The following is a 25,290-nucleotide window of genomic DNA, read 5'->3' as shown; positions in this document are numbered from 1 at the left end:
GGGCTTGATGCAAAGAGCCGTGTTAGGTGAAAACAAGAGCATTTGGGGGAGCTCATTGTCCAAAAGAAATCCCTCTTCAACTTGGATACTGGACTGCATCTCCTTCATGACAGGGACAAACATGTTGGGCAGCCATAAATCTCTTAGTTTTATTATAGCTTGATACTTACAAAGAGTCATAAAACAAGGTTCTCTCTGTTATATCTTTCAAGAAATCTTGAATAATTCTAATGTGTCAATGGAAAACACCTTGTTAGAAGATAGCCTTTAAGACAGTGTTTTTTCTGTATGGAATAAAATGCCTTTTTAATGATCAAAAGATGGCACAGTGAGATCTTATATCTTAGGCATCATCCAATCAATTGTATAATGGTAAATATATGGCATATAATGGAATATTGTATGCAATATATCTGTCCCCTTCTAATACGTACATTGAGGAAGCCCTTGATATATTTCCAGAAAATTACATACAGATTAGAAAAGTAGACATTTAGCCCAATAATAATTATTCTCTTGCATTTTTTAGTACTAATATTATCTGAGATTTTTTTCTATGCGTTTTAGCATCTTCCCCTCTTTCAGATACCTTGAGAAGGAATTCCTCAATATCATCACAATTGCATTGCCTCAAGCAGAGTTCTCCCTTATGTATATTGGTCTAATCCAGATGCTTTTCTCATGTTTGTGGGGTTTTTCTACCATTTCTTCCATTTGTGTCATTTCTACCTCTTCTTCAAGCACATCAGAGACCATGATGTTAGAGACTAGATATATTGGCTGACTGGTTCTTGATGGTTAAAAAAAAAGATTTGTTATAAAAATCTTCACAGATCTTTTCCATTTTTCTTCTGTTTGTTGTTGTCATTACATTTTCATTCTTAAATTTCCTTGGATGACTTTTCTTAGTTGGATCTGCTTCCAAGCTTTCTTCAAATTGGTTTTACCCTTTGCTGTTTTTCTCCATTTTGTTAGGTAATGATACCCACAATCTGTCATCTTTCTTTGTGAGATTGTATGAACAAATTTATATTATAAACCCATTTCCTATAGTAACCATAGCTTCTGCTTGAGAAGTGAAATGTTTGATGATGATAAAGATAGTTTTTAGGCCTTTCTTTTTTGGCAGCTGATTTATATTGTTTAAACTGCTGTATTCAGATACCATATAATTATCTGTGTGTATATGCTTCTCTCCATATCCCATCTAATTTAAATACCTCTGGACTGATTTGTTTCAGTTACACACCATATTTTTTTTCTGATTTTTAGTCTTCTAGCTTTGTACTAATTTTGATATTTGTTTTTCACAGTTTGGTGTTTGATGGTACCCACATTTGATTCAGTAATGATTCCATACCAATTATCTTCTGTATCTTAAAATATAATCATTTTTTCAACATTAATTGGTGCTTGCTGTGTCTAGTACCTATTAATTCTCTCTTTGAAGAAGATATATGGACAAAAGCCTTCTACAAGTATTAGGCTTCTTTAATTCTTTATTTTTGATCTGTATTTTCCAATATATTTTACACCATCCTTGCTTATTCCCATCTTTGTGTTGAAGTTGCTGAGCGTCAGATTATATATTGATATCATTTAAGGCATCTTATTAAGCTCTTTCTTATCGTTTTGGTACATCTTCATCCTCTCAAGCCGATGTTGGTGAATTAAAAGATACTTTTTATAAGCAGGCAAGCTAGATGACACAGAGGATAGAGTACTATCCTTGGAGTCAAGAAGACCTGAGTTGAAATTTTGCCTTAACCACTTACTAACTGTGTGTGACCCTGAGCAAGTCAGTTAATTTCCCTAGACCTCAGTTTCTTCATCTGTAATATGGGATAATAATAGCACCTATTCTGTGGGTTGTTGTGTGAGGATCAAATGAGGTATTTGTAAAGTTTTTTATAAACCTTGAAGCTTACATAAATTTAGCTATTATTGTTACTATTATGTGCTCATCAACATGAGATAACAAAATGTCCTATGAAAAATTTCTTGTTGTATTTGAGCACAGAGTAAAATCAACTACACCAGTTCTTTTATTTGCATGTCCAAGGAGAAAGTATAAGCCATTTTTCCATTGGGCTGCCACTTTTTTCTTCTGATTTAGTTTATAGCAAGAATATAAAGATTAATGCAATTTAGTTCCTTCAGTCATATGCTGGTACACTCAGAGAGAGAATGCTCACTGTCCCTTCATCTTCCTCAAGAGTGCCAGCCCCCTTGACGCATTCTCTGTGCATGCCTAGCTAGTCATTCATCAAGCATATCACATTTAGAATACTAACATAGTAGAAAAAAATTTAGATAATGCCAAAACAATGTGACTCTAAGCATCCTGTCCTATCTCCCTTTCCTGACACCATCACTACAAGAAGCAGAAGGTTAGCCACACAACACTGAGGTTTATTTTTGTTTCATAGGCCAAAAAATTTCATCACCAAATGGCCGGCCCTACTTGGTGGTGGGCCTCTCACACTTGGCTAGGATGGGCCTTGAAAAGTGTACTCAATCTGTTGCTGGGACTGTACTCAAAGTCATTCTAACATGGTAGAAGCTACCATAACTTTCACTCTTTGAGGAACCTTTGAGAACCCCAGTTCACCTTCAACATGAGGCATCAGAGTAGGACTTAATGAGGGCCTATTCATATCTTTGTGTGTTATTCCCTAGAACTGTATAACTGTATAAAATAATTGTTATTTTGTAGTCACACATAATTTTTTTCTGACTCATTCATATTGGGTTAAAATGATTCTCACAAAATGTTAATATTTTTAGCATTAAATATTTGCTTAATATGTAGCTATTATTCCCCATAGATTTGTAGATAATGCATTTCAGCCTGTCCAGCTGGAATGGTGTACTTTTCCATCATTACTTATTTTAGGTGGAGTTATGCTTTTTGGATTTCTAACACATGCAGTGACAGACCTTTTTTCTTCAAGAATAACTCAGCTGTCAAAATCAACTTGAGGCTGAAATTTGCCACATGGTGTGGTTCCAGTCGCATATTATTATTTAAAGAATATTTTATTTTAATTTGGACATTTACAAGCTATAGAATTCTTAAAAGAAAGATGATTTTTATGTTTTCAGACTCAATATTTATTGTAGGGGGAAGATACTTTCAAATCTTTGCCCATTTAAAATGTCATTTTCATTAATTGATTTCACTTTCCTGAAGGGAATCAAATGAATTCTTAAAAAATACCCACAATAAAACAAAATTCAAACAGTGATTTTAAAAAAAGGAAACTGGTTAGTAGCTTGGTTAAGTGAATATCAGCTCAGTTCTCTACTTTCAACCACAAAGGGATGAAAACTCTTCCATTTTTGATTATATCAAGAAATTCTTTCTTACTTACCTAAGGAGATATGTTATGGTAAGAATCAAGCTGGCCAGTTAGCATTTACTAAGTAAGCAGGACTTTTTATTTGGATTTTCTATAAGCATTGAATACACCTCTCATCCCTGCCTCCTCTATTTGCAGTTATTCATCAAGTTTCATAGTCTTCAAAGGGACTATAATAAATGGAAATGTTATATGAAAATCATGAATGACACTTAGACCTGACTACTTGAGCAATAAAAAAAATCCACTTTGATTGGTTTATAGAATTCATAATAAACAAGAGGATCATATGGTGTTAAAATTAGAAAAGGACCCGAGAAACTGAACAGTTGGGCAAGTTGCATAACTTTCTTTGAGACCGAATTTCATCTATAAAATATGTGGGGTTGAACTCAATGCTCTCCAAGTTCTATTCCACCGATAATATTCTATATCAATATGATCTATGCTCCCTTCTGGGAAAGAAGACTTATAAAGTCACTGTGTCTTTCTCTGAATCTTAATATCCACAGATAGGGTAGCATGAGTTGGGTAGGAAGAGTGGAAGACAACAGGAGGAACAATTTTATAAATAAATTTTAAAATACATGTAACTATTTTGATGGAAGCAGCATTTTTTTAATCTGTGCAAAAATGTATGCAGATTGAAATAAAACAAAAGAGAACTGATCTTGTTGATACCTTTTAACAAACTGTCTAGCTCAAACAGCAAATTAGCAAAAGTAAATACACTGATCTTGAAGTTAAACACTGCTTAAAATATATCTTCTCTTACAAATGTACTAGTTCTTATGCAAAAAGTATTTTTAAAAAGTGATGAATGTAGTTAAAATAAGTGAAATGTTAGTATTTTGGTGATCTATAAAGAGTTTTTTTGAAGAAGTAATGGTGTTCTTGGATAAGGGTTCACCTTAATGTAAATAATTTAAATGAATTATTAATAATTGTTAACTAACTGCAAAATAAGCATAAAAAGAACTCAAAATATAGCATTTTAAAGTCTGGTGGGCTAGAATGAGAATTTGATGATACTGAAATTAAATGAATCAGACAGATGATCCAATGTTAGTTTAAATGTAATGCATCTGTTTGTATTCATTCATACAGAAGGCAAACTTCCTGCAGGGTTAGTAGATGACTATTACTAAGCACTGTTTGGTGTGAATTTTCCTACCGTTCAAATAGTACTATCAAAATAAGTTAAAATACATTTTGAAATGGAGTCATCAGCAACTTTTTTTTGAGGCTAATGGATTTTCTTTGGTTTTATTGGAATTATTGGTAGTGGAAAGAAAGCGCTTATTGCATATTTAATGTAATACTGATAAGTCCTACAATTTCATTTTCTCTAGAGATTTCATAAAACTTTGGATGGGTTTTTATTTAACTTGGAACAATATTAACTTCATTTCAATGAGTCTATTTTTTCTTTGAGAATTAATACATAAATAGATTCAATATTAACAATTGTTAGACTCAAATGGTCTTTAAAACTTTCAAAGGGAATGATATTGAAATAATTTTTTTGACCCAAAGCTCCTTTTTTTTCATCTCGTAAATGCAAACTGAGAGCAGAAACTCCATCTGTGCGGCAGAGCAAGGAAAGGTTTGAATTAGACTGTACACAAAAAGGAATATGGGAGACAAGGCCCATATCTCATTCAGTGTTTACTAGTACACCTCATTTGACCCTTCTCTTTTTCTCTTCCCTCTCTGCCCCTCCCCAATTTAACTTCATTCAGACCAAGATGATGAGAAGAAAAGAGCATCTCCTGAGCCAGAACTGGTCCTCCGGTCTTACCAAATGGAAGTAGCCAAACCAGCTTTAGAAGGGAAGAATATTATTATATGCCTTCCTACAGGAAGTGGGAAAACAAGAGTAGCTGTTTACATTGCCAAGGACCACTTAGATAAGAAGAAAAAAGCATCAGAGCCTGGAAAAGTTATGGTGCTTGTGAATAAGGTATACAAATCACATCTAAATACTGGTTTTTCTTTTTTGTTTTGTTTTGTTATTCTAACACATTTAAGCCTTGCAACAATTGTTGTAACAATAAATCACACAAGAATAGTTTAGTTAAAGGGGTACTGTCATTCTTCCCCCCACCCCATACCTGAAGTTATAAGTAACAGCTAACTTGTCACTCTTAAAAAAATTCTCTTAACACCAAACCTCACATTTTATTGGTTATGATTTATCAATGTACAATGCATTTTCCTTGAGACCATTTAAGGTTAGTCTGTGCTAGTAGAAATTATCATATCATATTAACATTGATGATCCCAATGGAGGAAATGAAAATCTGGAATTAGATACTTTTTTTATAGAAGGTTAACTCTATGTGCCCTTGAGCACAATGTGTGTAGAAAAGTAGAAAAGTAGAAAAATATTACATTACATATGCAAAGGTTTGAGAATAGAGCATCCTGGCCAACTGAAGGTTCTGGTTGACTACAGGTTATATATGGCATGCATGGTTTTTCAGTTGAGTAATTTTATAATCCAAAAAGCAAAACAGTATAATTTTTATAATATATTAGAGAAAAACATCCTTATTTTAACTTTTTTTGTTTGTCTATCAGGTAAATTGGAATTTATTGCATATAACCTCCCTCAGAGGGCTGGACTAGAGGTTAGAGGTATCAAACCTGTAGCCTGCAAAACTCCCGAATGTGGCCCAAACCAAATTAAAATATAATTGGGAAATGTTTAACAAAATAAATAAAATTACTCAACAACTTAGAGAAAATATAAATTTGTGGTTTTCTAAGTCAATATGCAGCCCACAGGGTCCTGTTTCTATTTGAGTGTGATACTATAAGACTAAGTAGTTTCTAAGGTCCTTCCCAATTCTTAAATTCAATAACTCAAAGATTCTCAATATTCATAGTAATTTAATATTGACATCCAGTATTTCAAGGGCTCCATGATCTCATGGGTCCACAATGTAGTTTACAACCCGTCCAAACCTCATCCTGTGTAGCTCTTGCTGTGCCTTTCTGTCTTCCTTTCATTAAAGGAGCTTTCCAGTGTCCTTCCTCCAGGTCTTTTAAGATTATACAGTTACCAGGTCAGCACTTGGATCATCCATATGTTATGCCTTATTCTCACTAAGGGGCTGATTCACCTTGTTTTTTTGATTACTTATTCCTTGGACATCTTTTATTCTCTTGTGTCTCATTGGTAATATGTTATAGTCAACTTAATGCCAACTGTGTGTATCTCCAGTGCCTTACAATTTTAATTCTTTGGAAATTGTCAACAACCATATGATAGAACCATATTGTATTCCCGGCAGAATCTTGGTGTTAAAAAGATGGTTCTTTCTGTCAAGGAGCCACTTGAGGTCATTAAAAATACTGTTCTATTTCCCAAATGTACAATGTAATTCATTTACATTCCCAATGTATAATGAAGCATTTTTGTGAGGAACATAATTTTTCTATCCAATCTTTGAGATTATTAAAAAGATATATCTGTGAAATGTAGCATCAACATTTTCCTTACATAAAAATGTTATATAACCTTTTAAATAATTGCTACTGCAATTAAAACTTTAAAATGAGAAATACTTTTCAATGCTAAAGTAAACATATGTCCAGAAAAAAATGCAGTAAATACCCAAATTTTATGTCATTTCCATTATGTAGCTCACAATGCGTTCTGTACATGTCATCTTTTTATAAAGAGTTCTTTATACAAAGACTCATATGGGCATATGGTTTGATTTTTGTTTTTGTTTTCTGTTTTTTTTTCTCCCAGTAAGAGGGACATGTTTGTGCTACTCAATTCACAGTCTCTCATTTGGTCTCCTTTGTGACTAATGACCTATAGGAAGGGCAAGAAGTGCAGCCTTGAAAAAGATAAACACTAACTAGAACTTATGCTGTTATACTGAGATATCTTGGTAGTGCTATGCTTCAGACTCCATAAACATGACATTATTGAAAATAAAACTAAATTCAATCTAGATTGGACTGCATCATTTTCTTTTTTTAAATTTAATTTTTTTGTTACATTTTAAGTTCCAAGTTATCTTCTTCCCTCCTTGCCCGTAGAGAAGGCTACCATTTAACGCAGATGGATGGATAGACAGTTAGGTAGGTGGGTAGGTAGGTAGAGAGAGAGAGAGAGAGAGAGACGGAGAGAGAGAGAGAAAGAGAGAGAGAGAGAGAGAGAGAGAGAAAGAGAGAGAGAGAGAGAAAATCATACTGTGCATATGTCTATCAGTTCTTTCTCTGGAGTTGGATAGCATCTTCCTTCAAAGGTCCTTTGTTACTGATTTGAGTATTTCTATTACTCTGAATAACTTAGTTGTTCACAGTTGTTCTTCAAACAATATTGCTATTACTGTATACAACTGCTGTATACTGTATACAAATTACATTTGGTTTTCCTCGTTTTGCTTTTCATTATCTTGTGCAAGTCTATCTGTGTTTTTCATAAAATCAACCAGCTCATCATTTCTTACAGCACAGTAGTATTCTATCACAAACATATATCACAGTTTGTTTAGCCATTTTCCAATTGATGGGCCTCCTCTCGATTTCTAGTTCTTCACCATCGCTAAGGGAGCTGCTATAAATATTTTAGAACATAGAGGTTCTTTCCCTTTTTCCCTGATCACCTTGAGAAACAGACGTAGTATTGCTGAGTCCAAAAGTTTACACAGTTTTGTAACTCTTTGGGCATAATTCCAGACTGTTCTCCAGAATGGTTGAATTAGTTCACAGTTCCACCAACAGAATATTAGTGTCCCAATTTTTCCACATTCTCTCCAATATTCTTCATTTCCCCTTTCTATCATTTTAGCCAATCTGATAGCTGTGACATGATGTCTCAAGTTATTTTAATATGCATTTCTCTAATCAATAATGATTTAGAGCATTTTTTCATATGACTACATATAGCTTTGATTTCTTCATTGAAAAACTGCCTGTTCATATCAAACTTGAATTATTTGTCAATTGGGGAATAACTCATATTCTCATAAATATGACAAAATTCTCTATATTTGAGATATGAGACCTTTATCCAAGAAACTGTCTATAAATTTTTCCCAACTTTCTACTTCCCTTCTAATCTTGACAACATTGGTTTTATTTCTACAAGATCTTTTAAATTTAATGTAATCAAATTATCATTTTGCATCTCACAATGCTCTCAATCTCTTGTTTACTCACAAATTTTCTCCTATCCTTAAGTCTGCTATGTAATATGTTCCATGTTCTTCTAATATACTTATGATATCTTCCTTCATATCTAGGTCACGTATCCATTTTGACCTTATCTTGGTAAATGGTGTGAGATTGGTCTGTACCCAATTTCTTCCATACTGCTTTCCAGTTTTCCCAATAATTCTTACCAAATAGTGAATTTTTATCCCAAAAGCTTAAATCTTTACATCTGTCAAGCACAAGATTACTATAATCATCTGCTACTGTATACTGTATGTCTACTCTGTTCCACTGATCTACCTTTCTTTTTCTTAGCCGGTATCAGATAGTTTTAATGATTACTGAATTAAAATATAGTTTAAGATGTGCTAAACTAAGAACTGCTAAACCTCCTTCCTTTACTTTTTTTATTAATTCCTTTGATATTCTTGACCTTTTGTTCTTCCAGTGAATTTTGTAATTATTTTTTCTAGCTTAATAAAATATTTTTTGGTAATTTAATTGGGATAGCATTGAATAAATAGTTTAGTTTCGGTAGAATTGTCATTTTTATTATATTAGCTCTACCCACCCATGAACAATTAGTATTTCTCCAGTTATTTAAATCTGACTTTATTTGTATAAAATAAGTTTGATAATTATGTTCAGGTAGTTCCTGAGTTTCTCTTGGCAGATAGACTCCTAGGTATTTTATGCTGTCTACAATACTTTTAAATCAGATATCTCTTACTATCTCTTCTTGCAGGGTTTTATTGGTGATATTTAGACAGTGCTGATTTATGTGGGTTTATTTTATATCCTGCTACTTTTCTAAACTTATTCATTGTTTCAACTAGCTTCTTAGTTGAATCTCTATGATTTTCTAAGTATATCATCATATCATGTGCAAAAAGAGATAGTTTTATTATCTCTTTGTCCATTCTGATTCCTTCAATTGTTTTATCTTCTCTTGTTACTAATGCTAGCATTTCTAATACAACATTGAATAATATTGGTGATAATGGACATCTTTGTTTCACTCTTGATCTGATGAGGAAGGCTTATCCCCATTATAGATAATGCTTGCTGGTGATTTTAGGTAGATGTTTCTTATCATTTCTTAGAAAAAATCCATTTATACGTATTCTTTTAAGTGTTTTTAAAAGGAATGAGTGTTGTAATTTGTCAAAAGCTTTTCCTACATCTATTGAGATAATCATATGATTTTTGTTACTTTTGTTATTGATATTATCAATTATGTTAATAGTTTTCCTGTTAAACCATCCCTGCATTCCTGATATAAATCTCACTTGGTCACAATGTATAATCTTTGTTATATATTATTGTAGTCTCCTAGCTAATGTCTTATTTAGGATTTTTGTGTCCATTTTCCTTAGTGAAATTGGTCTATAATTTTCCTTCTCTTTTTCTGCTCTTCCTTGTTTAAGTATCAGCACAATATTTGTTTCATAAAAGGATTTGGGTAGGACTCCTTTGTCTGTTATTCCAAGCAATTTATTTACTGTTGGAATTAGTGATCTTTAAGTGTTTGGTAAAATTCACCTGTAAATTCATCTGGTTCTGATGCTTTTTCATAGGAAGCTCATCCATAGCCTGTTCAATTTCTGTTTCTAAAATAGGTTTATTTAGATATTCTATTTCCTCTTCTGTTAATCTAGACAGTTTATATTTTTGTAAGTATCCTTCCATTTTGCTTAAATCATTAAATTTATTAGCATATAATTGGGCAAAGTAACTCCTAATAATTTTTTTTATTTCATCTTCTTTAGTGCTTTATTTATCCTTTTCATTTTTGATGCTAATGATTTAGTTTTCTTCTCTCTTTTAAAAAATCCTAGAAACCAATTATTTATTTTATTGGGTTTCTTCATAAAAATATTAGTTTTATTTATTAATTTAATTCAATTCTTACTTCAGTTTTATTAATCTCACCTTTAATTTTTGCAATTTTCAATTTGGTGTTTAATTGGGGACTTTTTATTTGTTCTTTTTCTAGTATTTTAAAAAATTGCATACCCAATTCATATATCTGTTCTTTCCCTGTTTTATTGATGTAAACATTTAGATATCAAATTATTCTCTCATTACCGTTTTTGTTGCTTCCCAACATGCTTCCCATGGTATATGGTCTTATTATCATTCCCTTTAATAAAATTATTTATTTTTTCTATGACTTGTTCTTTAACCCATTCATTCTTTAAGAATAGGTTATTTAATCTCCAGTTAATTGTTAGTCTCTGTTCCCATGATCCCATATTAAATATAATTTTTGTTGCATTGTGATCTATAAAGGATATATTTAATATTTTCTTTTTTGCATTTAACTATAAGTTTTTATGCCCTAATATATAGTCAATTTTTGTACAGGTACCATGTACCACAGAGAAAATGGTATGTTCCTTTTTATTCCCATTCAATTCTTTCCAGATAGCTATCATATCCAGTTTATCTAAGATCCTATTCATCTCCCTGATTTTTTAAATTTATTTTTTGATTATATTTATCTAGTTCTAATTCCACCTGGAATTCCTTTAATTTTTCCTTTAAAAATGTGGATGCTAAAGTATTTGTTGGATACAGTTTTAGTGTTGATATTATTTCATTATCTATTACAGTACCTTTTATCATAATGTAGTTTTCTTATTTATCTCTTTTAATTAAATCTATTTTAGCTTTAACTTTTTCTGAGATCATGATTGCTACCCAGCTTTTTTTGTATCACCTGAAGCATAATAAATTCTACTCCAGCCCTTTGTTTTTACTCCATGTGTATCTCTCATTTTTAAATGTGTTTCTCATAAACAACGTATTGTTGGACTCTGGTTTTTACATTCTGCTATATTTTTCCATTTTATGGATGAGTTCATTCCATTAATATTCAAAGTTATAATTAATAATTGTATATTTCCCCCTATTTTTCCTCACTGTTTATCTTTCTCTCCTTCTCTTTTTACTCTATCCTTCCTTAGATGTCTGATTTGCTTCTGACTGCTGCTTTCCTAATCTGCACCACTTCTAAGAATCCCTCCTATATTCTCTCTTCTTTCCCTTCTATTTCTTGATCTGCACACCCTTATGAGTCCCTCCCTTATCCTATCCCTTTGCTCTCCTATTTCCATGTAAGTTAAGAAGGCTTTTTATACCATTCTAGATGTATATGTTATTCCCTCTTTAACCCAGTTCTGATGAGGATAAGGTTCTAGCACTCCACCCCATCCTGCCCTCCACTGTAGCAGTTCTTCTATTCACGCCTCTTTTGTATGGGATAATTATTCGTTTTACCTCTCCCTACCCATTTTATTCTTTTTTTAGCATCATTCCATTATACTCAACAAGCCTTCTATCTTACATATGCTCTTTCAAACTACCCTAGTAATGATAACATTTTTAATTAATTAATATTATTTATGGAATAAAACAAACATTCTATAACATAGTACAAATAAAAAAGGTGATTGTAATGAAACTGCAAATCTGCTTTTCACAACTTGCTATTCCTTTCAAATATACAACAGAATTATCATGTACATTTTTTTCTTCCCTCCCTCCCCACCCTAGAGATAGCTACCATTAGCCACAAATAGGTATATATGTGTAAAATTATTCTATATATACTTCTATTTATCAGTTCTTTCTATGGATACAGATAGCATCTTTCTTCATATGTTTTTTATAGTTAATTTGGATATTCGTAATATTCAAAATAACTTAATGGCCATTCTTAAAACAGTATTGCTGTTACTATATGTAGTGTTCTCTTGGTTCTGCTCATTTCACTCTTCATGATTTCATGCAAGTCCTTCCATGTTTTTCTAAAATCACTAAACTCATCATTTCTTATAGTGCAGTAGTATTCCATCACAGTCATAGACCACTTGTTCAGTTATTCCCCATTTCGTTTCCCATTCACATTCAAAGTTAAAATTGCTATTTGTGAATTTCCTTCCTTTTTATTTTTACACACTATTTTCCTTCTCAGCCTCTCTTTTCACCCTATCCCTGTTACCTTGTCTTTTCCCCTTATTCTCTTCTTCCTTGTTTTATCCTCCCCTTAAAAAAATCCTCCCTTATCTATTTACCCCACCCTCATAATCTTAATCAATATATCCTTCTAAAAATCCCTCCCCCACCCTATCACCCAGTTTTCTCACCTCTCTAGAAGTTCAGAAGACTTCTAAACCTCTTTAGATATATATTCTGTTTCCTTTTCAACTCAGATGAGAGTAAGGTTCTAATATCACCAGCTCTGCACTCCCACCCACTTCCTCTGTATTTGTTCTTTCTTTCATGATCCATTTTTATGGGACAGTTTGTCCTTTTTACCTTTTCCTATGCAATTTTGTTTTTTAGAATCACCTCATACACAACTCACTTCCAACCTTCTTTCAAACTACCTTAGTAATGATAACATTTTTAAGAATAGTAGTACTACTAATAATAACTAATTAACATTAATAACATTTTCATATATCTCAAGTCAACAGTTTGACCTTAATCAGTGCCTTATAATTAGTCTTTAATGATTTCTTCATATTTCTTCTGGATCTTTTATATCAAATTTTCCACTGAGTTCTGTAATAACATTCCTAAGAGTTACAGATAACATTTTCCCATATAAGAAATAAACAGTTCAACCTTATTAAATCCCTTACAATTGGTCTTTCATATATACCTTCTTATGTTTCTCCTGATTCTTGTAGGTCATATTTTCCATTCAGTTCTTGTCTTTTCCTCACGAATACCTCAGAGTCCTTTAATTCATTACTCAGCTTTGCTGGGTAAATTATTCTTGGTTGAATACCCAGCTCTTTTGCTCTTCAGAATATCATGTTCCATGCTCTTCAGTATTTTAATGAAGAAGATGCTAAATCTTGTTATTCTGACTGTACCTCCACAGTATTTGAATTATTTTTTTCTAGTTGCTTGTAGTATTTTCTCAATCTGGGGGCTTGAAAACATGGCCATAATGTTCCTGTGACTTTTCATCTTGGGATTTTTTCAGGTGGTGATTGGTGGATTTTTTCAATTTCTATTTTGCCCTCTAATTCTAAAACTTCAGGGAAATTTTCCTTCTTGAAGTATAGTGTCTAGATTTCTTTTTAAATCATAACTTTAAAGTAGTCAAACAATTCTTAAATTGTCTCTCCTTGATCTGTTTTGCAGGTCAGTTCTTTTATATTCTCTCCTATCTTTTCATTCTTTTCGTTTTATTATTTCTTAGTATCTTATGAAGTCATTAGCTTCCCCTTGCCCAATTTTAATTTTTATGGAATTATTTCCTTCCATAAGCTTTTGGATCTTATTTTCCAATTGGTTTACTTTCTTTTCATACTTTTCTTGATTTTCATGCATTACTCTTATTTTCCCCCTAATTTTTCCTGAACGTTTCTTATTTGATTTTTAAAGTGCCTTTTAAGCCCTTCCAAGAACTCTTTTTGGGCTTGTGACCATTTTACATTTTTCTTTGAAATAGAAGTAGTCGTTTTGACTTCATTGTTTTCTGAGTTTGAATCCAGATCTTCTCTATTACCATAGTAACTATCTATGGTCAAGTTCTTTCTCTTTTGCATACTTTTTTTTAGCTGCTTATTTCTTGGCTGTTAACTTTGTGTTAGAGCTGGGCTCTAGTCCTGAGATGTGGGGGATAATGTCTCAAGCTTCAGGTTTTTTTGTGATATTGTTTTCTGAGTGCTGTCTGGGGGACTAACCTCAGGTATTTTTCTCTGCCCCTGAACCTAGGCCCCCAGAAATGCTGTCAGCTGTCACTGCAAATGCTCTTACTCCCTATGGTCTTTCCCGTGGCTGAAAGCATCAGCTTTCCCCTCTGTCTTGGAACCAAAACTAAGAACTCTGTTGTCCTGTAAATGACCACAGCTAGCAGAGCCCCTGCCTCTCTGGGATGACACTCCGCAGCATGTATTAACCCCTCCTCACCCACAGCTATAGCCTGGACCTGTCTTATTAGCACAGCTGGACCCTCCATCCAGCGCCAGCAGAGGATCCTGAAATTCTCCCTGATCATCTGTCCAACCCCCACACTGTGCGTGCAGTGAAAGTTCCTCAAGCTGAGGCTGCCTTCTGCATAGCTGCCCCCGGTGCTTGTTTTTTGTTGATTTGTTGGTATTTGGCCCAGGTGTCTGCACTTCATTCAAGCCAGATTGCCACCAAGAGGTCAGGTCTTTCCTAACATCCTCCCAAGTTGTCTTAGGCTGGATAACTGCTTTACCTTGATTTTTAATTATTAATTAATTAATTAATTAAAATTATTTGTGAGGGAATTTGGGAGAGCTGGGTAATTTCCTGCCTTATTCCACCATCTTCCCAGAATCCTCTCTGCATCATTTTCAGTCATTAATTAAATCTCTGCTTGTTCAGATGAACATAACTAAGAAATTGGAGCACCTTTGTAATGTAGTTTTTTTTTTCAAAATATACTTACCACACTCTAGATGTACCAGAAAGCATTATGACTAAAGCTCTGGGGATTCATTGGTAGATGGCCATGAGTTGTTGGAGCTGTAAAACACAGACCTCCGTTCCTGAGGGAAAATAGCCTACTGGATCAAGACTAAAATATCCAGGAATAAACACTGCCTGACATTTCTGTTATCACATAACGTTTGTGACTGGTGAGCATAAACTTTTTATATATGTAGCTGGTGGCTGATTTACACTGGCTTTTACTCAACACACACACACACAAAATAGTACATATAATTCATTGGATTCAGTGAGTTGTCATATAAAAGAAATGTGTAATGGAACAATTACAATGTATGGAACAAAACAATATATGGAACAATTTTGCAATGAAGTCATTTGCTATATTTCTCATTCTCTTTGGCCTTCCCACTCTATTAGTGAAACTGTTGTCCTTCCTTGAAATCTTCCCTTCTATTCGCTTCTTTGACAGTACAGTGACACTGCCCAAGTTATCTTAACTACTCTTTTTTTAATCATGTTTTGTTTTAGCTGTTCCTTTACTACATTCCCATTACTTTCGATGTTGCTCAAGGGCCAGTTCTTGGCTTGCTTCTCTTTTCTCTATATAAAACTTACCATAGGGGAACTTACCTATTTTCATGGCATCAACAATCAACTCTATGTTGATGATTCCCATATTGGAATCTCTGGTCCTAATTCTTAAACTAAACACCAATCCTGTATCTCCAACTTGCCCTTTGCACTTGGATGGCAAACTTGAAAAGTTCAAAACTGAGCTCATTTTCTGTAAGTCCTGATAGATTTCTAGTCTTTCCTTTCTCCCTGTCCATGACATCAGCATTCTCCCAGTCATTGAGAGTGAAGATTTCATTCATCACTCGTTCATCCATCTCTTCTATCCCTTATATATATATAGTTATATAATAATGGGATCTTAGCATTGGAAGAGACTTTAATAATCCCTTAATCCAAATCTCCCACCAAGTGAAGAATTTCCACAAACCATAACAGGTAGTCATCCAGTCTTTGCTTAGAATGCCAATGATAATGAACTCACTATTTCAGAAGGAATCAAGTTCCATTTGTGGATAGCTCTATTAAAAAATTCTTCCTTATATTGACCCCAGAGCTTCCTCACTGTAAATTCTACCCATCAACCCTAATACTTCACTGTGGAGTTAGATGGAATAAATCTAATCTGTCTTTAATGTGACAGCCCTTCAAACAGTTATTATTCCTCCCTAAGCTTTCTCATTCCAAACATCCAAACAGTTCATCAAACAAGCCAGAATTTGGCAACATCCTTCTCAAAATATGGTGCCCAGTATTGGAGGTAGCACTCTAGCTGTGGCCTGACCAGAGCAGATGTAATCTGACTAATACAGAAGACAACAATTAACTCCTTTGTTCTTTCTAGGCAGTCTAAGACTATGCTTTCTTTGCCAGCCACATCACACTTACAGGGATCTTATAGTCGACAAAACCCATAAGTTGTTACTGATGAACTACTAAGCTAGGTTTTCTTGATCCTATGCTTATGTAGTTCATTGTGTGTGTTGGGGGGCAGGGAATGATATGCAAGATTTTATATTTATCATTTTATTTTCAACATTATCATTCTACCTTGCTATCATCAATCAGACGGCATTCAGTAAGTATCTCCTCTGTGCCAGGCACTGTCCTAGAGGATGCAGTCTTGACATATGGCTTCTTTTTAGCTTTTTGTCATTCACAGATTTGGCAAGCACGACTTATTCTCTTTTCACCTGGGTTGTTGAGTAAGATGTGAAACAGAATATGACCAAGTGCAGAGCATGAGTGAACCCCAATGTGAACTCTGTGATCACTGAATCATATCTGTCTTTTGTCTAAATGTAAAAAATGCTTTTCTGAGAACCTAGCTTTCCTTCTCCTTGGTGATTACAGCCTTTAAGATGACATAGTACTTTCTGCCAAGTTTTTTTTAATTTCCATATCACCAACTATTTCTTCCTGGATGATTATAATTGTACTTTCCTCATCATTTCCTTTTCTTTATTGATCTCCTTTGCTGATTCTCTATTCTCCTTGAATCTAAATTTCCCATAAAGTTCTAATCTTGGCCCTCTTCTCTCCTCTTTCTACAGACTCTTTTGGTGGTCGCATCCACTCAGATACAATCACCTTTAAATCTGCATCCCTATCCCCATACCCTAGTCCAATATTTCCAACTGCTTTCTGTACTATATAACTTCACAGGGATGTCCTTGCAACATCTCTGAGTCAGCATACTCACAACTAAACTCTCCATCTGTGTTTCGTTTTTTTGTTTTTGGTTTTGGTTTTGGTTTTTGGGGGGTGGGGCAGGGCAATTGGGGTTAAGTGACTTGCCCAAGGTCACACAACTAGTACATGTGTCAAGTGTCTGAGGCTGGATTTGAACTCAGGTTCTCCTGACTCCAGAGCCGGTGCTCTACTCACTGCACCACCTAGCTGCCCCTGAACTCTCCATCTTTGCTGTCCAAAGATATTCATCCCAAACTTTCTCCATTTATGTGTTTACACCACTAGTCATGTAGCCCAGTCATACTCTTATAAAACCTCAGTCAGTTTTTACTGTTTTCCCTCATTGCCCCACTTCACACATCCAATCAGTTGCCAAATTCTATAGTATATATGCCTTTATTATCTGCTTATTCCTTTCTACCCCCTCCCTCCCAAAAAAAAATTCATTAAAGCCCTTGCATCTTCCTACCTATGGCTTCCTGACAAATCTTTTTGTCAGAAGTCCGCCCCCTCACCATTCCATTCTTAGCTCCACTGTACCATTTCAGTTTCATTATCATTCATAATTTCAGTTATCCTTAATTCATTTGTTCATTCAACAGTATGTCTTGAGGCACAATTGTTATTCAGGTTAGAGCAAAACATCTGCTGAATGCTTCACTTGTCTTACCTACATTGTAACTCTCAATGGACCTTATTCTCGAGGATCTTACAGTCTGAAGGGAAAAGGGAATGCACAAATATGATACAAAAGGAAGTGAGATAAGTGCAAAGGAGATTTCAGGCAAAGTTCTATGAGCAATTTGAGGAAGAAATCAACTAGGAGATGGGGTCAGGGAAAGATTCATGAAAAAGATGGCCCCTGAATTGAACCAATCAGTAGTTATCATCTGGCCCTAGATGACAGAACACTAGAATGATCACACTTTCTTCCCTTTTATGACCATGATAGCCCTTCTGTTATAGGACATAACAAACACAGCACCAGTGTTTGGTCTACTGAAGGCTCCGCATTGGATTTGTTTTTCCACCCCATTTAGGAATCCTTTGACCTCTTTAGTTAAATGGCATATAGAAAGTCTATTCACCTTCTCAGAGAGAACAATTTGCATTTGTAAAAGGTGAGCCCCTCCAATGGGGCATTTTCAAAGTGGGATATCAGTAACTGCTGGATTGATATTAAGGTTAACTTGGAGTTCTTTTTCTACTTTGGGTGTATTTTTTAGGTACCATTAGTTGAACAGCACTTCCGTAAAGAGTTTAAACCATTCTTGAAGAAATGGTATCAAGTCATTGGAGTGAGTGGTGATTCCCAACTGAAAATATCATTCCCAGAAGTTGTAAAATCCAATGATGTTATTATCAGTACAGCTCAAATCTTGGAGAATTCCCTTTTGAATTCAGAGAATGGAGAAGATGATGGTGTCCAGTTATCAGGTAGTTATAGGCTAAGAGAGATTTATTATTGTGAATAGAAGTTGTAAGGTCTTTGATATGAAGAAAAAAGAGACCTTAATGCCATTGGTATTTTATCATTTTTTCCATTTATTTTTCAGTCTTTTTGTTAGGGACTGCTATATTTTTCTTATTCACAATAGAAGATCCCTTTATTAGATCTACCTGTGGAACAAAATCACTCGCAATTATTGTTGGGAAGAAAGGGAAATATACTAAAATAACAAAATGGAAGATTAAAAAAGATGTTAAATATTAATCTTCCATAATATTTTGAGGGAATAAAATAATTTAGCCACCATTTTTGGATTTGGGGATAGAAAACATGGATTTGAATGCTTATTTTAGTATTCACTATATGCATGACCTTGGACAAGTTTCGCCCCCTTTTCTAAGCCTCATATCTTCAAATCGAAGAGGTTGAAGTTGATGATCTATAAAGTCCCTGCTAGTTAGGTAATCATTGTTACTTGAAAAATCATATTATCATTCTGTGACAAATGAACTGTTGCCACCCTCTAATTAAAAAACAAAACCATCCCCCCAAGATGTACATGTTAAAAATAATTTAATGTGTTTTAAAAATTGTAGTTTGACACTATCAGAGAAGTTCATTTGAAGGAATAATCTGAAAAATTCTAATTTTCTCTCTAGACTTTTCCCTCATCATTATTGACGAATGCCATCATACCAACAAAGAAGCTGTCTATAATAACATAATGAGACATTACCTGAAACAAAAGATGAAGAACTGTCGATTCAAGAAGGAAAATAAGCCAGTGGTACCTCAACCTCAGATACTTGGACTGACAGCTTCACCTGGCGTGGGAGGGGCCAAAAAGCAAGCCAAAGCTGAAGAACATATTTTAAAAGTAAGTAATTACTTTGCAAGTGAGTAATTTAAAAGTAATATTGTACAGTATAGAAGAAGCAGTGTCATATAGTGGATTGAGAGCCAGCCTCCTGGTCAGGAAGACCTGGGTTCAAGTACTGCCTCTGATATACTGGCGATGGTGAAGTGGTCATTCAAGTCACTTATTCTCTCACTGACCAAAGCAAGACTTTGGTCTTAGACGATAAGACTCTTAGACCATAAACTGCAGAGGGAGGTGCTAAGCTGCATTGCTAAAGGGAATTCTCTCACTGGGAGTTCCTTATCCTAATGAAATCACAGGTCCAGTTCTAAGATAAATTATACATTGTAATTTTTACTGATGTGTTGGTTTGAAATTTTAATTTATGTTCATTAATATTTAATCAAATTAACACAGAGGAAGTGTTCAATGATTTATATTTAAGGGAAATTAATATTTACACACACAAAATTTGTATAGATAATCTTCTGCAAAACATTGATTCTCCTGTTTATATTTGAAAGGGAACATTATCACATGAACTATGGAAGATCACCATATTTAATAACCTGGGGCAAAAGTAGTATCTTCTTTTTTTGACACAAAGGCATTGAGGTATCATGGGGAGAGCACTGTACTCATCATAAAAAGACAAGTTAAAATCTGAAATTTGTCACTTGCAAGATTTGAGGTTTGAGTCACAGCTTCACTACTACTTGTGTGATCTGAAGCAAGACATTTAATTTCTTTAAGCTGTTACTTCATCCGTTAAAAAAAAGGGATAATAATGCCTGCCCTACCTGGATCATATAGCTTTTGTGAAACCCACATGATCTTTGAAAGTGCTTTACAAATGTGAGAGGCTATTCAAGTGTATGTTTTTGTAAACTTAATAACCTTAATGCCCAGTTCACAGTTGTTCTCTTCTCTCCTACTCCCGCCCTCATACTAGGGGACTTCAAGATCTGTGCTGGTCTCCTCAAACACCCTAAACTCTCAGGTCAACTCACTCATTTCTTATGACCTACTTCTCTACCCCACCACAGCTACATACAGAGATGGCCATGCATAGAAATATGCATCAGGAAAGTAGAATTTATTATGTATGAAAGCTTCCCCTTTACACTGGGAGGATGGTATCATTCCTTAATGAGATGGATGTCTGAAAATGGGACATTCCTCTGAGTTGCTTTCTATCTAATGCAATCTTCAGTATTCTGATTTCTGACTTAAACAAAATCTACCCGCAGCACTATCCTATCAGTTTCACACAAAAAATAAGAATGGAGAAGAAAACACAGACCTGGTGACCTCTCTGATGAAAGAAGTGCTACATTCCATGTTTTATAACTTCAGAAAGTGACCACAAAGAGAAGTTCTACAGTTTGTTTGTAGATCAGAAAAAGTGCTGGGCCTGGAGTCAGGAAGACCTGAGTTTAAATCCAGACTCAGACACTAACTAACTGTGTGACCCTGAGCAAAGATCTCTCTGCCTCAGTTAACTGACCTGTAAGATGGGGATAATAATAGCACCTACCTCCCAGGGTTGTTGTGAGGATCAAATGAAATAATATCTGTGAAGGGCTTAGTACAGTGCCTGGCACACCATAGGCATTGTATAAATGTTAGCTATTAGTTATTATTATTAATAGCTAATATTTACATAGTGCCTACTATGTGGAAAAAAGAAATTTACATGATAACTTTATTATATATTTAAAGGGAATAGCAAATTGTACATAATAGAGTTGCAGTTTCATGTATAATCATCTTTTAAAAAAAATTTATACCGTGTTATGGAAATGCTTGTTTTATTCCATAAATGAAAAATAAAATAAATTTAAATTTTTTTTAAATGTTAGCTATTAGCTATTATTATCATCACACAAGTGCTTAAGAGTTACAAGGAGCGCTTGGTACCAAAGCATATGGATAGACATAGATTTGATTTCATTCAATTCCGTTCAATAAACATCAGTAGTCTGCTACATACAAGGCTCTATACAAAGGAAGCACAGATTAAGTTTTGTGTCGTAACCCGGACTCAGTAAAGTTTGTGGAACACAGCTCCATTTCTCCCACCTATATTTTGGTCCCCAAACCCAAGTTGCTGCTGCTTTTTATAGAATGTTAAGCCAGCTATGTGATAAACCTTGACCCAAAGCCAGAACACTAATATACACGGCTTCTATCTTTATCAAAGAGTTGCTGAGCATATCTCCTGATAAATCTGTAGTGGACACAGTCATCATGGTATTGTAATTTTCTACATCTCCATTCATCAGCGTGTGTATTGGGATGGAGGCGGTAGATGGAGGGCAGTAATCCAGGGTTAGGGCTTGACTGAACAAGATCTACAGTAGGATCAGGGGACAAGGGCCTCGAGAAGAGGCCGGTGTAGAGTTGGACTGGTGTCAGAATGGTGAAGGAAGGAGAGTATAACCAGTGCAGGGGATGATAGTCTCAGAAAGTAGGTTTGAAAACCTGCCCTAGGGGCAGCTAGGTGGCACAGTGAGTAGAGCACCGGCCCTGGAGTCAGGAGGACCTGAGTTCAAACAGGGCCTCAGACACTTGACACACTAACTAGCTATATGACCTTGGGCAAGTCACTTAACCCCAATTGCCCTGCCTTCCCCTCTCCAAAACAAACAAACAAAAAAAGAAAATCATTGTATTAACAGTTAGCAAGCACTTTTACAAATACGATCTCATTTTTCTTCCTTAGGAGGTAGATTCTGTTATTGTCCCCATTTTACACTGGAGGAAGCTGAGGTGAACAGAGGTAAAGTGATTTGCCCAGGGTCAAACAGCTAGTTCATGTCTGAGGCCAGATTTGAATTCAAGTCTTCCTCCTGGCCTAGCATGATAGAGATCCAATGAGCCAGCTAGATGTCTTGATGAGGAAAGACAAATTTTGGAGCCACATATAGGAAGAAGTGGGATGACATAGATTCTGATTCAATAGAGGAATTTCAGAGTCCATGAACATGGACGCAGTGCATTTGTGGTTGATAGCAAGACTGAGGATGTGGCCACCTTTGTCTGTATATGTGGTGGGGTGGCAGAGTAGGCCACAGGAAATGAGTAAATTGAACTTACGGTGTTTGAAGAAAGGTCAGTATGGATCTTGAAGTCCCCTAGTATGATGAGGTTAGGAGTTGGAGAGAAGGAAAAAATGTGGGACAGGCACTGAACCCTTTGAGGAGAGAAGGAAGGTGTCCTAGAGGTCGTTAGACCTCTAGAATCTTAATTGGGTATTAAATATAGATTGAATGAACTTCAAAGGAAGAGAGGTTACTGAGTTTTGGTGGTAGAGGATGAGCCTCAAAGTGGCATGATGAACGAGGAGTATTCTGTCTCCCACAACGTGACCATGGAGTGGGAGATAAGAGTGAAATGGTAGAGATGGGCTGGTAAATAGATAAAAACTGGCTTTCTGAGAAAAAAACAACAATATGCACATGGCATGCTATTAAGTTTAGTCTACACTATCAACTTCTCCATCACTTTCTTAAGTTTAGACAATCAACAAAACAACATATGAAACTCTGATTTTTGTAGCATTTCCTGATTTCTAAAGTGTAAACGCTCACACTGAAAATTTTACAGTCAGTTTTCACAAGCTGGTTGGAGCTGGCTCCAGCACCCCCCTGGCTTGAGGGGTTTAAGAAAGAAGTGAGAGGAAGAGCAGGGTTTGAACATTGGCAAGCTAGGTTTCAGAGTCACTGAGATGAGGAGAAAAGGATGTTAATCATTGAGGAGTATGTTCAGATAGGTTATCATTGCCCATAGAGGTTCGTTCTGGGAGTGGAGATGTCCCAGCGCATCAAGTAGTAGTGTGTGGCTGGAAGGAGCAGGCAGATGTGCCCAGGCTGGGGCAACTGGTGTGGGTTTTGCTTAGCTGGAGAGAATGCCTGGAGCACCTGTAAGCAATGTTGTCTGTTTCTTACGTGAGAAAGACTTCTGATTTAAATCAAATCCAGTATGTGAATGAAGAATTATTTAAGTATTGAAAACTTTTCTTTTTACAGATATGTGCTAATCTTGATGCATATACAATTATCACGGTTAAAGAAAATGCTGCCCTTTTAAAAGAACAAGTGAAGGAACCTTATAAGAAGTTTGTGATTGCAGATGACAACAGAGAAGTAGGTTTGGAAATTTCTGTACTGTCTTTGTTTATACAGATGATGTTTTTAAAATTGAAAATAATCATTATTAAAAAAGTATACAGGCTGTTTTACCCTTACTCCTAAAGCATTGTCATCCAAAACTATTAGAAAATAAAACCTCAGTTTTGCAGTTATGCACTGATAGCAGGAAAAAAAGAACTATAACAAATTTTTTCTTCTTTTCTCATTTTTGGCTTGCTGGTGCAGATGAGCTGTCAGAGAACCCTTGCTAGACTAAAATTTAGGGTAGTAATTCACTTTAGCCTCAATCATCTTGCAGAATATATTGCTGTTAAGCTAAAACACTGTTACTCTTCCAAAAATTCTGAAATAATAATAATAACTAACATTTATAGATAGCACTTACTATGTGCCAGGCACTGTGCTAAGTGCTTTAAAATTATTATCTCACTTGATGTTTGCAGTAATCCTGGGAGGTAAGTGCTATTATTTTCCTCATTTTACATTTGAGGAAAGTGAGGCAAAGATTAAGTGATTTGTTAAGTGTCACATAGCTAGTAAGTGCCTGAGGCAGGATTTGAATTTTACCCCAGGCCCAGTGCTCTGTCGGTCACACCACCTGGGATACAATAATGGTGGTAGTCCCAACCTCTGTAAACTATTTTGGATTTTTTAAGAAAATGTTACTCCTAGTGAAAAATAAATGAGTTCTATCCATCTGTGGGTTTATTGTAGGCGTATGTGCTTATGGCACAAGCTCTGGGGCTACTATGCCTGCCCTTCACTTGTACTGGTAGGTCAAATGCCTAGAGATGGGACAGCTACTGCTTGCCTCAGGACTCTAGGGGACCCTGAGGAGCCAGAGTACTTTAGCACATAAGCCCCTACCAGTGTGGTTTTTCCATTGATTATCCATTGATATCAATTAGCCAGCCAGACTTAATTGGCTTTTAGAAACAGGTAGTAACTAAGGTAGTTAATAGTGTTGTATAGTATGGTTATCGTAAAGCAAAGCATAGCATAGCATGGTATAGTAGTAGAGTAAATTGGTAAAAACCTCTCTCCAAACTGGAGCTATAAGTACATACGAAGTCCAGGGGAAAGTGAGCTCTCAAGAGTAAATCACATGTGGCAAACTGGGTAACTTCGCAGCTCCTAGAAGTCTTTTTGCCAGAAGTCCTTTTCTCCCCTTCATGGGGCTCTCAGTAGGTTCCCTCTATGTGTGATATAGATTCTTCTAGGCTCTCTGTAAAGTCCTGAAGCTCTTTCCTCATCATGTATAATTTGTCCTGGGATCCAAACACAAATAGTTCCATTGGCTATTCTGAGGAAAATATGAGAGTATCTATGAGAAGTATAATTCTTCCAGACTTTCAAAGTTCTCAAGGATCTCCTCTGAACAGAAGGAGGGGGGCAGGCGGAGGCAGAAGCTTTTCTCCTCTTCCTTAAGCGATTTGGTCTTAAGGACTTCGCTAGAGCTAACGTCTCCTCTGGGCTGCTAGACACAGGAATGCTGGGTTCTAAACTGATTTTACTACAAGCAACAATTGAATCCATTCAGCCAATCTCAATACACCTTCCATGCAGTGTCACTCAGTT

General features: G+C 35.2%; 1 protein-coding gene across 1 annotated transcript in view; it reads left to right on the top strand.

Annotated features, from left to right (window-relative positions):
* The window catches only part of IFIH1 (interferon induced with helicase C domain 1), a 108,187-nt gene that overhangs the window by 57,106 nt on the left and 25,791 nt on the right, over positions 1-25,290 (top strand). Inside the window, exons 5-8 of the mRNA XM_036745415.1 lie at positions 5,105-5,325; positions 18,476-18,686; positions 19,359-19,576; positions 23,590-23,706. Coding sequence (XP_036601310.1) covers positions 5,105-5,325; positions 18,476-18,686; positions 19,359-19,576; positions 23,590-23,706 — 767 coding nt within the window. The remainder of the gene's footprint in view (positions 1-5,104; positions 5,326-18,475; positions 18,687-19,358; positions 19,577-23,589; positions 23,707-25,290) is intronic.

This window comes from Trichosurus vulpecula, chromosome 2 (genome assembly GCF_011100635.1).
Source record: "Trichosurus vulpecula isolate mTriVul1 chromosome 2, mTriVul1.pri, whole genome shotgun sequence".
NCBI lineage: Eukaryota > Metazoa > Chordata > Mammalia > Diprotodontia > Phalangeridae > Trichosurus > Trichosurus vulpecula.
The sequence above is the reverse complement of the archived record's forward strand: the minus strand, read 5'-3'. Positions and strand labels throughout refer to the sequence as shown.